The sequence below is a fragment of the Ascaphus truei genome, chromosome 3, assembly GCF_040206685.1.
Source record: "Ascaphus truei isolate aAscTru1 chromosome 3, aAscTru1.hap1, whole genome shotgun sequence".
Classification (NCBI taxonomy): Eukaryota; Metazoa; Chordata; class Amphibia; order Anura; family Ascaphidae; genus Ascaphus; species Ascaphus truei.
In genome coordinates, this window is record NC_134485.1 from 330369255 (window position 1) to 330384748 (window position 15494).

The following is a 15494-nucleotide window of genomic DNA, read 5'->3' on the forward strand; positions in this document are numbered from 1 at the left end:
CAGGGATAGGCTAAGTGCAACACTTATTACTGCTTGACATTGAGTGCCAATGTGGCTATCTAGGCTTCCATTCAGAAGACCTAAGAAGCCACAGTGACAATCAATGGCTTAATGTTTACAGTGAATGTTGTAGAAATTGTTATATATTATATTAATAGATGGAATGGTCCTTTTCCAGCAGCACCAATCGACACTTTACAGAAAGTTTTAGGGAAAATTAGTAGCAATGTGTATAGTTTTGCACTGTTTTGCACACAGATGATTCTCATAGCACTGTACATTTTTATATTGTGTATGCAATTATATTATTAATGTATGTATTATGTACAGTATATTACCTTAATATTTTTATACTTCTAGTGGCCAAAAACCCCATTACCCACATTTGGCTAATAGGGGAGGTGTTAAGGATAGTCCCCCCCCCCCCCCCCAGGGAAGGTTGTTAGGGCCCCCTGGGTGGGAGGGAGCCCCTCGTTGGCTTTAGCAGTTAGTAAGGCATTGCATGGCAATGCTTTAATAGTCACTTAGGTAGCCAAGGGGGGTAGGTAGTATAGTTTTAGTTAAGTATTAACCCCTTTATAGCCCTGAGTGGTCAGCTAGTCATGGAAACCCCATGACTGCAGTAGCTGACCCCTTGGGCTACTAAGGGGCTAATATCATGTATCAAATGTAACTTATAATATGTTATCTCTTATTCCATGTTGGTTTAGCTTATCTTGTCTCTGTATATAATGATACATACGCAAGGTAGGCCTAGCGTCAGCCTGGAGTAGGGGGTTAACAAAAATGCAGTATTTTGGGGCGTCCCGATAAATATTGGTACTTTTTGCCGGCCCCGTTATATTTATCGGCTGCAGTAAATAAATTCAGTATTCTTTGCGGTACAAGTTTGGTGACGTGCACCTTAAAAAAGTAACAACGTTTTTCTGCTATAATAACGAATTTTGAAGCAAACATAATTTGATGACTCTAGGCCTTTGTGTTCCGGAGTTTCCTTAAAGTCAAAGCATTAGCTGGTTGTAACCGGCAGTCATCTTCAGCACTGATTTTTGTTGCAAGCATGTTCGTTTTTTGTTATATTATTTTATATCTATATATTTTCTATATTAAGTAGGATAGCAATATATATTCACCACACAATAGGTTAACACTGTATTAGTATCAGGGGAGACTTGCAATAGAGTGACAGGATGTACAGTATATTTTAGAAGATTAGACTTGCTTTGCCCAGATTGAAACTGTTTCTCTCACACATTACAGTATATTACTATGCGATAATTTATATTCTGACATTTGTGACCCTGTTTTATAGCTCTGTCTAGCTATGTCTGTTATTTTAAACAGTTTCTAGAATTCTCTGATATGTCCTAACTCTGATGTATCTTTCTTTGTTCTTTATCTTCCTGAGAAAATCAGTGTGTTTTAGCTTTGTGAGAAACAAGTATGTCATTTAGTCTAGTTACTGTAGCTAAGACCAGTGAGTGATTAATGTCTCTTTGTTCTGAGTGTATAAGGCCCGGGCCATAGAGCACTCAGGCGTGCTGAGGCGTGCTGAGCCGCGCTGAACAGATGCAGAAAGCCCCTGCATCTGTTATCAGCGCGGCTATAGTTTCTCCCTGCTCATGCGCGCTGATACGCGCTGAGGAGGAGAAACTCTTCCCCGAGCGCCAAACTGATATTTGGTGCTCGGGGAAGCGGAGGAGCGGTCACGTGACCGCTCCCATCCAATGGGGCTGCAGCCGGTTCCCTACAGAGCCGCCATTACCAGACAGAAGGCATTGTGTGTTGTGTGTATGTGTGTGTGTGTAGGAGGGGGGGAGGAGAGGGTGATGCCCCGATCGCTGTCTCCCTTCTGCTCCGGTCCCTGCCCCCCTTCTGCTCCGGTCCCTGCCCCCCTTCTGCTCCGGTCCCTGCCCCCCTTCTGCTCCGGTCCCTGCCTCCCTTCTGCTCCGGTCCCTGTCTCCTGTGTGTGTGTTGTGTGTGTGTCTGTGTGTGCATTGTGTGCCTTGTGTGCCTTGTGTGCCTTGTGTGTGTGTTTGCATTGTGTGTGTATGTGTATGCATGTGTATGTGTGTGTGTCTGTGTGTGCATATGTGTGTGTGTGTGTGTGTGTGTGTGTGTGTGTGTGTGTGTGTGTGTGTGTGCATTGTGTGCCTTGTGTGCCTTGTGTGTGTGTGTGTGTGTGTGTTTGCATTGTGTGCATTGTGTGTGTGTATGTGTATGCATGTGTATGCATGTGTGTGTATGTGTGCATCTGTGTGTGTGTGTGTCTGTGTGTGCATATGTGTGTGTGCATTGTGTATGTGTGTGTGTGCATTGTGTGCATTGTGTGTGTGTGTATGTGTATGCATGTGTATGCACGTGTGTGTATGTGTGCATGTGTGTGTATATGTGTGTGTATATATAATGTGTATTTGTGTGTGTGTGTGTGTGTGTGTGTGTGTGTGTGTGTGTGTGTGTGTGTGTGTGTGTGTGTGTGTGTGTGTGTGTGTGTGTGTGTATATATATATATATATATATATTTATATATATATATATATATATATATATATATAATGTGTGTGTGTGTGTGTGTATGTGTATGTGTGTGTGTGTGTTTGCGTGCGTGCGTGAATATATTTATCAAAGTTGCACAATGTTAATAAATAATTTATTCTAACCACGTCTTTTTTTTTTTAATTTTTAAAATATTATATAATATACACACACACACGTTCCCCAGTGACACACAAACACACAGAACACTTCAAAGTGACACACACACACACACACTGACAGCTACCGAGTGACACACACACACACACACACACACAGTGATACCCGCCTCCCAAGCGCGCTTGCTGTCTCCTCTGTCAGGACAGCAAAAAGCTCCTGGTAGCGCGAGAGTCAGCAAGCGAGAGCACTGCTCAGCGACGCTCAGTGCACTATGTCCGAGGCCTAAGAAGGGTGCAATGTTAATAATACATTACTCCCTTCTACCTTCTATCATCTTAAGATGCTTGTTACATCGAATGGAAGCTTCTAATAAGCAACCTTTTTAGATACAGAAGCCATACAGATGTATCTGATAATATGTATCCATGCTACATGAAAGCTGATGGAAGAAAGAATAATAAAGAATGCGGATATTTGAACTGAACCAGATTTCCTGCTTATTATATCGAATGGAGGTTTTTCTAACAGTTTTCAGAAATGTAAGTGTCTGAACACTAGTAAGCAACAGCCCCTTTCTCTTTACTACAGTCACTGACACAAGGAAAATAACAAGTTGAAATAGCTGTCTGCTGAGTTAGTGGGAGTTTATTCACACATTTGTCACAATGATACCGTGGACCACCCTCTTCTCCTTCACATTCTCCATACTCTTGGAATTCGTAACAAAGATTTATCCTGGATCTCCTCTTACCTCTCCCATTATACTTTCAGTATCTCTTTTGCCAACACCTCCTCCTCCTCCTCTATCAACCTTTCTGTGAGGGTACCCCAAGGCTCTGTCCTGGGACCCCTTCTCTTTTCTCTTTTCACACTCTCTCTAGGTGACCTAATCACATCTTTTGGGTTCAAATATCACCTCTATGCTGATGACACACAAATTTACTTTTCAACCCCTGACCTGCACCTGCTGTACAGATGAATTTCTCTCCGCTATATCATCCTGGATGGCCCTCCACTGACTTAAAATAAACACGGCAAAAACAGAACTCCTCATACTTCCTCCCAAACCTGGCCCTATTACTTCATTCCACATTACTCTTGGAAGTACTATCATTCACCCAGTAGCCCAAGCGTGCTGCCTAGGGATCACACTCGACTCCTCTCTAACATTCTCCTATCACATTCAAAAGGTACTGTAGCTAAAACCTGTTGTTTTTTTCCTCCGCAGTATTACAAATATACGCCCTTTCCTCTATTGCTTGACTGCTAAAACTCTGACAAAGACCCTCATTCTCTCCTGTCTTGACTACTGTAACCTCCTGCTGTCCGGCTTCCTGCCTATCAACTGTCTCCCCTACAATCTATCCTAAATGCTGCTGCCAGAATCACTCTACTCTTTCCGAAATCTGTCTCAGCTCCTCCCCTGGCTTCCTATCAAATCCCATATCACACACTCAATTCTCCTCCTCACTTTTAAAGCTTTACACTCTTCTGCTCCTCCTTACATCTGAGCCCTAATTTCTCGCTATACACCATCCTAACTCTTGAATTCTGCTCAAGGATGTCTTCTCTCTACCCCTTCTGTATATAAAGCCCTCTCCCATCTTAAACCTTTCTCACTGACTGCCCCACACCTCTGGAATACCATTCCTCTCATTATCTGACAAGCACCCTCTCTATCAACCTTTAAGACCCAACTCAAAACACACCTGCTTAAGGAAGCTTATGAGTAGCTCTATGAGTGATAGTTTAACACCGCAGACGTGATTACCAGAACGCCCTCCTACTGTCTCTGTACGTCCTTCCTACCATCCAATTAAATTGTAAGCTCTTCGGAACAGAGACTCCTTTTCCTAAATGTTACTTTTATGTCTGAAGCACTTCTCCCCTTTATGTGTTATTTATATTATTTGGTATCTATATGATTGTCACAGGAATTACTGCTGTGAAGGGCTATGTACATTAATGGTGCTATATAAATAAAGACATCCATACATACAACGACTCCAGCTCTAAGCCCAGCAGGCAGCACCTACACTGACTTTTCCAAATGTGCCTGAAACTTACAACATGGCCACGGTAAAAGGCAGAGATGAGGATCTGGCTCTTGCGCATGAGCTGATATTGAAGGCGGCACCTCCAGCCCCGAAAAATCTTCTGTATCAGCGCAGCCATTTCTCCCATCCGTTCTCTGCGCCTCGCCTCCAAGTCAAAGAGCTGAAGAGGAAAAAAAAACAAAGCCAAGTCAAGTAGATCTAAATGTGAGCAGTAACAAGGGAGGAAGACGCAAAGACAGGAGCTGGAACACAGGTTTGAGGTGCAGTTGAAATGTTGTATGTAAGGGAGACAAGTATTCCTGTAATGGCTATTGTGGAGCCAAGTTAGCATGCAGTAACAGAGCTGCATATGCAGTGGTGGTGTTGAAGGGAAAGGGGGTTTTCAGGCGGTCACTGCAAACCGCCGGGGCATAAAAAATAGATGTCCTTACGCAATTGCTAAAAGGTTGTTTATTGAGTGCATTGGCACAGTAAAATACACTGCTACATGGAAACTCTGACGCGTTTCGTCCGCGAGCAGGGACTTTTTCAAAGAGTGGTGTTGAAGGGCAAGGCACAATTGCTTGCAGGCCCCATCTTTAATTTTGATAAGAATATAAAGGTCTATCCTATCCTAACTGGCCAATGCCCAACCATTAAAATGGCCATAAAATTAATCTGTGTCTATGTATCAAGTCAAAAGTGGTGTGATTCTGGGGCAAACAGAATGCTCCAGATGTATCAAACAAGGAAACCCCATTGTATTCCTTAATACATCTTTGACAGTTTTCATGCCTCGTAATTGCATCCACTTTTGCCTCAACATAAAGTGGGTTGCAGAAGTATTCACCCCCTCCCTACCAGTATTGTCACAAGGTTTTGAACCACAAATAATGTATGCACTTTTTTTCAAGCTAACTATTTTCATTCAAAGTTACAAAGCTGAAGTGGTTAAACTGAACATTGTTATATGAGGAGGAGGCTAAATGTCAGCAAAGGGGAAAGAAAAAAACCACAGCGAATGCCACGTATGGCACACCTGTGAGCACGTGACCTGCATATGGGACAAGGGTTAATACACAGCTACCAAGCTGACCCACTTTCCATCTTAAGCAAAAGTCCCTCAAATGAGTAATTTCTCCCCTCACACCGTCCCAATATACCACCTGTCACGGACAGCACACTAGTGAGCACGTGACTTAGATATGCAACCAGGGTTACTACACACGGCTACTGTAGCCAACTCACCTTTCTCCTCTGCAAGGTACTTCAAATTAGTTCATATTTACCCCTTACTCGATTTCAATCATATCTATCCACTGCCACCACTCAAGAAATATCAAATATGAAATTTGCAGAGCCTAAGGTCCCTGTTTATTAAAGGAAAACTATGCACTTAACAACTAAACAATCTGTTGTAGCAAAATATGGCCAAAAATGTACTTAACTCTCTACAAAGCTTGCAACCAGTTCAATCAGAGCTCAAAGTATCACATATTAAAGTTTAGCTTTAATATACAAAAATACAGTTTTTAGATTACAGAAAAATATTATTACAGGAATTTACAGTTACAATAAATACAGAGCAGTTACAAGGCATAACCAAATATGCAGGTCCTAACACTACACTCATACAGAGTTAAAAGGGAAGGTTCACAGTGTAGTATTAGGACCTGCATATTTGGTTAAAGGGTTTAACTAAATGACCAATAATTTATTATTTAAGTATTTAACTTTATACTTATTACCATATATATGTTGTCAAATTGGATGTAGAATTGGGCTTCCCTGTCTTTTGTTATATACATTTGCCGCTCTCAGTAGCACTCCTTTTGACATAAATATATATATATGAATGATGTAGTGGGTGTTGGGGTTTGAGCTTGCTGGGAATGTGTGTGTTAATTCAATTTCTGACAGGCAACAGTTGTTTGGAGGTAGGTGGCCCCTCCTCCCAGAGCTCACCTCTCCCCACCTTTTTTAACTTGGGAGGTTGTTTCATTTTGCTGTATGGACAGGACCTACTATGGTTGTTTTGCCCTCATACAGAGGTCAAAGGGAAGGTTCACAGTGTAGTGTTAGGGCCTGCATATTTGGTTATACCTTGACGTATGTTTAAAGCGCTTGGCCAAAGGGTTTTACTAAATGACCAAGAAAATATAATTATTGAAGTATTTAACTTTATACTTATTACCATATATGTTTTGTGAAATTGGATGTAACATTGGGCTTTCTTGTCTTTTATTATATATCTTATTTTTAATATAGCCCTCCAGCTAATTGGTGACCTGTTTGTCACCTCTCTCTGTGATGAATAGGGGCTATTTCAAGAATGTAAGGATTCCTTTGAGGCCGACAACCAAGGATCTGGCAGTCGTCCACAGCCTGTACATATGTCACTTTTAGTGGGCCATCAGTGATACCCCTCCAATTAAGCCCTCTTTGTAGACCAACACAGACACAGGAAGGGTCTTGACCTGTCATTAAAACAATTTCTTTATATTTTTAAGTCAAACTGTAGCTACATTATACCCTGAAGTATGAGATTGATTAAAATACTTAATATCCCCCGCAATTTTTATTACAGTGAAATGTACTGGTTGCATAAGTATACAGCCCCTTAAGTCAGTACTTGGCAGAAGCATCTTTTGCAGAAATTACTGCTATGAGTCTTTTTGGATAGGTCTCTACTAGCTTTGCACATTCTTCACAGGAAAATTAATCCAGTTCTGAGAAATTTGTTGAGGACCGTTGATGTACAGCAATCTTCAAGTCTCACCATAAATGTTCGATTGGATTCAAGTCAGGAGTTTCACTGGGCCACTAAAGAGCATTCTCTTCTTGTTCACCCACCCAGTGTGGATTTGGATTTGTACTTCTTGTCATTGTCGTGCTAAAATGTGAATTTCCTCCCCAGTTTCAGAGTCTTGGCTGACTCAAACAGGTTTTTCTCAAGGATTCGCCTGTACTTTGCACCATCCACTCTTCCCTCTATCTTGACAAGATTCCCAGTCCCTGCTGAAAAGAAGCATGCCCATAACATGATGTTGCCACCACCATGCTTAATAGGTGGGATGGTGTTGACTGGGTGATGTGCAGTGTTGGGCTTGGGCCAGACATAACGCTTGGAATTTAGACCAAAAAAGTTATATTTTTGTTTTGTCTGACCACAAAACCTTTTTCCACATGTCTGCAGTATCATCCATATACTTTAACGCAAACAAAAATGTAAGTTTCTTGGTTTAAATTCCAAGCGTTACATCTGGTGGAAGTTCAGTTCACATTTCAGCAAGACAATTATGACTTGAAGCACAAAGCCACACTGGAGTGGTTGAACAAGAAGATAACTAATGTTATTCAGAGGCCCAGACAAAGTCCTGAATTGAATCCAACTGATCATTTATGACAACTTGAAGATTGCAGTCCACCGATGATACTCAACAAACTTATCATAACTGGATCAATTTTCTTGTGAAGAATGGACACAGATTTCACACTACTGTGCAAAGCTAGTAGAGTCCTATTCAAAAAGACTCATAGCAGTCATTGCTGCAAAAGGTGCTTCTATCAAGTATTGACTTACGGGGCTGAAAACTTATGCAAACAGTACATTTCACAGGTTTGTTTTTCCTTTGCTGATGTCATTTAACCTCCTACTCATAAGTGTTCAGTTTAACCACTACAGCTTTGTAGCTTTGAACACAAATAGCTTACTTTGAAGAAATGCACATACATTATTTGTAATTCAACAATTTGTGACATTATTGGTAGGGGTGATTACTTTTGAAAATTACTGTATATAATAGACCTATAGTGTCGATCTTGGCATTCTGAATTACTGCTATTACCAGGCATAAGACTTTTGTCTCCATAAATCCATAAAATTGGAAGCAAACAGCACCAGCTGAGTGAGAAGAGGAATGACATCAAGAAATGAACCAGGGGCTCTCAAACCTTTCCCCAGGGACATAAAGCACATCAGCTTTTCTTGTATTCTCAATGAATGCAAATTAATTGCATTCACATATGTGCAAATGCACTGGTCATGCCTTAAATCTAGTTTGGTTGATAGTACCCAAAGAGGCTTGGCTGAGACACAGTAGGAAATGTGAAAATCTCATTTGCATAGGCTTAACATCACGTAATTGTAGCATAATGTTGCCTTACTTTCCAATAATGTGACATTATGCCTGTTTTGGTATTACTCATATACAGACCCCAAAATGGGTATTTACTGAACTGCAGAGAGAGAAGAGGGAAATAACGCAGATAAATAAATAATGTAACGTTAAGTCCCCTCATTAACTTTACCTGACTTTTTTGGATATGAGATGCAGTGATAACTCAACATTTACTTATTATTTGCATGTCATTCTCACCATACACATGGTTTCATATTGTATAATTGACCTTAGTGGATAAACCGTTAGTGCTAACCTGGCGCCACATTAGGAGACTTAACAGAGCTTGATGGATCTGGAAACACACACAACACCCCTATAAGCTCAAAACCCAAGCCCACCACACCATATATATTTATGTCAAAAATGAATTCTTCTGGGCTTGTGACAATACATACAACAAAATACAGAGAGCCCCAATACTACATCCAACTTGACAAATCATATTGTTAAATACTTATCTGTTTTTCTCTCAGAAGTGAAGGTCACTGAGTTAAATTCTTTGGCCATAGCATTATAAATCATGTCAAGGTATCCCCTCTAATTTTGCAAGTCCGAACACTATCTCTGTGAATGTTCTCTTTACCTCTGAAAGAGGACAACATCTTAATACACTTAGATTGTAAGCTCTTAAGGGCAGGGACTCTCTTTCCCGGTGTAACCCTCTGTGTCTGCAAGCAACACAGGATGCTGACCCTTTAACTGGTATGCTCTCAATAGGACATGTGACTGTGATAAGCCAGTAAGAGAGCTGGGAAGGAGACAGAGTATAACTTTAAGACAGGGAGCCAGCCATCTTGAAAGTCAGAGCTGCATGGAGTTTGGAGTATGAGGCTGCTTGCAGATGCACTCTGCAAATGCCTGACAGACCTGGGAAGTGGAGAGAGTGGTGGAGTTGCTGGCCAGTGAGGAAAACACAGTGACACACCACAGTGAATACTGCCCAGCCTGGAGGAAAAGATCAGGATCCTGCCAGCCCATGAGAAAAAGCTCAGGGTACATCCAGCCCAGAGGAAAGGGAATTCCCCTGCACTGAAGTAAAGGTTAGTCTTTCACAATATCTTTAAGAAGCACAGGCCTACAACTAGTACTTGAGTATTGTGGATCTACACATACACACACATACACACACATATGTGTTCATTTGCTCAAGCCCCACACACAATATAAGAGTTAAACCATAATCCATAGGACTCAGGCTCCCACCTCCATGACAGGCCAAAATAAAGAGGGGTTACATTATTGTTACTTTTATGTCTGATGTGCTTATTCCCATTATGTGTTATTTTATTATGTCACGTGTTATTACTGCTGTTAAGCGCTATGTACATAGATGGTGCTATATAAAGATATGCAGATGTAGCCCGGTCCTCCCTTTAGCCCTCCTTACCTCAGCTACAAGCGGGGAACTCACCGGGCAGCCAGGGAAGTTGTAGGGGCGACCAGGTCGCCGGGGCGCCTCCGCGGGACGCTGGTAGGGGTGCCGACATTTTAGAAGTGCCGCGCATGCGCAGTAACAGCTTGCGCATGCGAAGAGGGTATTCAGAGTAGCGATGGCCATCTTGCTGCACCCGGCGCATGCGCAGTGCAATAAGGAGCGGCAGCCATTACACCCATAGCTCCGCAGGGGAACTACAACTCCCATGAGCCTCTGGGAGTAGGGACACAAGGCAATAGGTAGGGGATTCCAGGTAGCCAATAGGGCTCCTGGAATCCCCCTGCAACAGGCTGATACATTTGGCGCTCTCAGCGGGACCACGCCAGTCGGAGCCAGGACAGAGAAGGGGAAGGTAGGGTCTGAGTGCAGTGGCACTCAGACTAGGCCAGAGTAACCCCTTAGGTCCCAGATAGGCCCCACTCATGTATACGTTGTGGCTGCTTCAGGGAAAGGCCCCCAAATAGGGACATTTCCCCAGTAGCCTGATAGTGATAGGCATCAGTGAAGACGCCACACGGTGATTCGCGGCCTGTGGTCTGGGACCAGACCACCTACGTACAGAGACTCTTAAAGGTGGGACCCTCATACCGGAGATCACACAACTACAGGCGGACGACGACATCGCTGGATCAACGGATCCTCATTGCTAAGTCGGCCGCAATGAGTAGTGGAGTACTCGGCAGGCACCTCAACCAAGTGCACCAACAATTCACGGGGTAGCCCAACTCCATACACTTTGGTTGGGCCTAACATTGGGAGAAGGACATCAGGGTATTGGTGCCTGGCACCCAATGTACTTTGGGGACACTCCATTGGTGTACTGTATGCCGTGATATATATATATACTGTGTGTTACAGGGTACTGTGATATATGTTCAGTAAAGGTTGTTATTATCTACGTGTGTGGGTATTACTGTTTACATTGTTCCTGTGAGGGGCTTATCCTGCTAAGTTGGGATCCCTCTCAGGTGGAGGTGCTGCACAGAAGCAAACACATTATCACCCCAGGCTCCCAGTGGCGGAGGCTCAGGCCTTCTGTGAGCCAACAGGTAACGGCAGTACCGGTAGCACCTTTAGTCAGGGGGAACAAGGGCTACACATCCATACATACATGTAATTCACAGCTGCATCTCATGACCTGCTATATAAAGGTGGGCAGGGCGAACTTGGAAACAAGGAAGAGGGGTCACAGACCTTCAAACACAATTTATCTAAGTGACCCTCACATACTGTATGAGAGAATAACAGATCCGTTTTTAACAATAGGATTTGTCATGGTGGATGTAGCATTGGGACTCTCTGTCCTTTGTGGATCTGGAGAAAAGGAGACAGTGGAACTCTGGTGGACTTAGAAAACAGTTTATAAAAGGTGATATAAAACACGGATCAGATTGCGGTTGTCTCCTTTTCTGCATGCTATGCCCCAATTTGTCATGGCCTCCATGCACCCGTAGCAGTTTCCAGCTGAGTATGTGAGTGCAGCTCTTCGCTATCCTTTGTGGATCTGAACAACAGTCCCTTAAAGTCTTCTGATCCCATTGTTAATGTATCTTCTGGAGTTGCCTGTATTGCTTGTCTTACTTTGAGACCACAGCACCAAGAAAAAGGTTACCACACCACTTACTGTGCTTGGAGTCCTGATGAATATCTTAGTACGTCCATATGCTAACTCGCCAGAAGGAATACCTATATCTGACAACATGGCTTCCACTCCCGCCCTACCACAAAACAACACAGAAGAACATGTTACTGGAGGAATCTGGGTAGATAATGTGTATCCTTCTCCTGCCTGGTCTTCCCATAATCATACAGAGACAGACAGAAAGGACATCTCTCACATTAAGGCTGCGCTTATACACCCATCGCCATCGCCATCGAGTTGTATTTTGAAGTTTAGGCGACGTCTCTGGATGACGTCATAAAAGGGGAGGGCAGAGGCACGGAGAAGCTCCCGATTGGCCGCAAAGGGAGACCGTCGCCGAAAAAAATCAAATATCAGTGACTACCAGATGTCTGGTAGCACTGTTGCTCCGTCGCCGTCGCGTGCACTATAAGCGCCGGCGACAATGCATTTGTTTTGCCGCAATGTCGCCGTCGCCAGCACTATAAGCGTAGCCTAAGTCTGTCCCTCCGATCAGGTAAGTTAGAGACAAGCATGTGATACAAATTATTCCATGGAATGAATTTCAAGTGGCGCATGTTCTCCTAATTTGTCACTGCAAATCTTGCAGCTATTTGTAAGGTCCTAGGACTTACTAATCAAACTACAATAGTGACATCTTCTGGCACATTAGCATAGTTGATTTTTTTTATATTTTTTTTTTAAATCATTGCAATTCCACTTTGCTGTATTCTATGATCTGTATTACAATATTTTGAAGTATATTGCTTAGGTAATCAGGAACATATATTAACAACTTTATTTCATATAGTGCTTTTCTCCCAATAGGGCTCAAAGTGCTTCACAATTACAGTATCCTGTACACCTCATAGGATTGTTACAGAAACAGTCCCTGCCCAGATCAGCTTACAATATTATTTTGGTGATAAAGTGACTTGCCCAAGGTCACAAGAAGCTGACACTGGAAATTGAATCAGAATTCAAACTCAGTGTCATTGTTCACAGAGTCGGTGTCTTTACTCACTGAGCCGCTCCTCCTCCCTAAGTGACATTCTAATATTTGACTTGTAAAGGATGGCATGAGGTCACACCCCAAAATCCCAGTACAACCTGCAAGATGCTGTTGTAGCAGCCTAATATGCAATATAGCAACAGTTTTGCACTATACAATAGATATGTGCAAAACTGTCCAAAATGCAGTAGCAAAACTTTAAACCTTTTCCCCCAAAATTCGATTCCTTGTGAAATATTTCACTATGCCTCAAATGGCTAATAATATTGCAAAATGAGTCTTAGATTTCAGCAAAATATTGCAGTAAGTGAAACATGGTATATGTGTCCTATTTATAGTGTCAACAATAAAGCTGCAGTTCAAGCTGTCGTTTAAAAAAAAAATGTAATTCAATATGTGCATCAATACAATCTACACGCTGACGAGTGATTAGCTAAGTTGCTAATCGATCTGTTTTCCTGTGATCGATCTCTGAAATTCGGCTGGGGGTTCACTAAATGCATCTAGGGTAATCTTCTGCTGCACTGACAGCAACAGTTCTGTGAGGAAGATCATGTGACCAGGCAGGCAGTAGATTCAATTGGTTCACTGCTAGAGAGGGCAGCGCTCAAAAAAGGTGATGCCGTTTCAGAAGGGGAAGGGGATGTGACTTTGTATATGGGTGCTATAGGAACAAAAATGCCTGTTACTTTAGAATACGTTAAACATTTATTTGAAAAGTATTTTCTCATAGTACAGAACTGATTTATTTAAAATATATATATATATGTATACACATGTAGGATATTGCCTGAACTGCAGCTTTAAGAGATAGAGAATTTCTCATATTAAAGAAATTGACTTACTGTAATGAATTGCAAATCACTTGCAAACTTTGCTTTCGTGATTTAAAAGGCCTAATTTTTGCATGGTTCGCAACCAAATGTGAATGGTTTGCAAATCTCTACTATATACAGTAGTACTGTATATCTCCTTACCGTGCCTCTCCATTCCAGTTTGGCCATGTCTTCTTGCTCAGTAGCTTATACCGGTCCAGGAATGACTTGTACACCTGCCTGTAGGCACATCCGGACCGACGTACCTTCACATTCTCTAGCAGCCCCAGGTAGCGGACCTGAGACTTCACAATGGTCTCATCAAATAGGGATGACTTTTTCAGGCTGTTGGGCTTCAGGCACCTGTCTCAAAAAAAGAAAAGAAGACGTCTGATCAGGGACAGAGGATGGTTGTGTTCTTCAGTTTTCCATAAATAAAATCGTCAAAATTTTTTTAAAAAAAACACAACAAAAAAAATCTCCATTAAAAAAAACAAAAAAAAAATCAAGCAATTATACTTTTACATGTAAAAATCTCCACAATACATGGCAGAGGCGTGAATAAGCTATGTTGATTTTTATTTGTATTGTATTTGGTTTGAAACCCTTTACCAACTTCACAAAGAAGCAAGCCGCAATGACCACCCACAAGCATTGAACCATTTATGCATTTATGAATGAGCCGTTCCATTGTTCTTGCACTACCAATTTTTGGCTAAGCTGACAAAATATGTAATTGGGCAGACTGAGGGTGCTTTGGGTTCTGGGAGACTTTAGTCAGACCTACAGTACAAAGATACAAACACATCCATACTCAGAATTATTTATTTCTGTATTTTTCTAAATCCCTGAATATTCTATAGAAGTTGGATGGGGCACTTATTGTGACAATCCATCCTAAGACAAATGTGCAATAATGTCTGTGATATGTTTAAGGAGATAATAATCTGGGTTATTGTTGTCTTTTATTTATCAAAATATGCCACCAATAAGTATTCTTACTGTACATAACTTAGTTTGTAAACATGGTAAGCTGAGACATGAGAAGTTTGATTTCTGCTGGTTACCCCCTATTATGTTATTTCACTGTCTGTTCAACAAGAGGCAAACCTCCTCACTTCCCCCATTCCCTTACATTTATTGACTTTCCGATAAGAACAGGTAGGATACAGGTAGGAGAAGCACTTGAGTGACTACACTTCCCCATTTATAGCCCACAAGGAAAATGATCTGAGCTCAATTTCCCCCCTTCCCCGACCCCTCCAAAAAAAAAACTTAAGCAGCCAAATCTTTATTTAAGGAACCGAATTAGATTTTTTAAATTCTTTACAAAATGTTATTTTGGCTCAGATACCATACCTTTAAGCGAACTATGTTGTTTTACCCAGTGTTAAAACAATAAAATGATTTTTTTTTTTAAATAATCAAACAGAAAACAAAGATAATGTCTGTGTGTTGGAAGTATATGTCACCTGATGTAGTTGGGGTTCTTGGCATAGAGATTCTTCATAAGAGTTGACACAGAGGCTTTGAACTGGAAGCCAACAGTTGGGGGACGTTTGAGGGACGCATTCTGTGGCTCTCCTTCTGGGAAAAGTGATTTCAGTAGCTGGTGCTTTGCCTTCCACATGGCTTGGGAGAGATCCCTGTAAAGAAGGTTGTTGTTCTTGTCTAGGAAACCTTGGGTGTTGTAAGTGACCTATGTAGGGAAGAAATGGTTTGGTACTTTGTAAGTA

General features: G+C 41.9%; 1 protein-coding gene across 1 annotated transcript in view; it reads right to left on the bottom strand.

Moving 5' to 3' along the window:
* Positions 1–15494, bottom strand: part of MYO1A (myosin IA) — an 86457-nt gene that overhangs the window by 23904 nt on the left and 47059 nt on the right. Inside the window, exons 17-20 of the mRNA XM_075591480.1 lie at positions 15231–15457; positions 13921–14121; positions 11935–12028; positions 4723–4872 (exon numbers count right to left, since the gene is read on the bottom strand). Coding sequence (XP_075447595.1) covers positions 4723–4872; positions 11935–12028; positions 13921–14121; positions 15231–15457 — 672 coding nt within the window. The remainder of the gene's footprint in view (positions 1–4722; positions 4873–11934; positions 12029–13920; positions 14122–15230; positions 15458–15494) is intronic.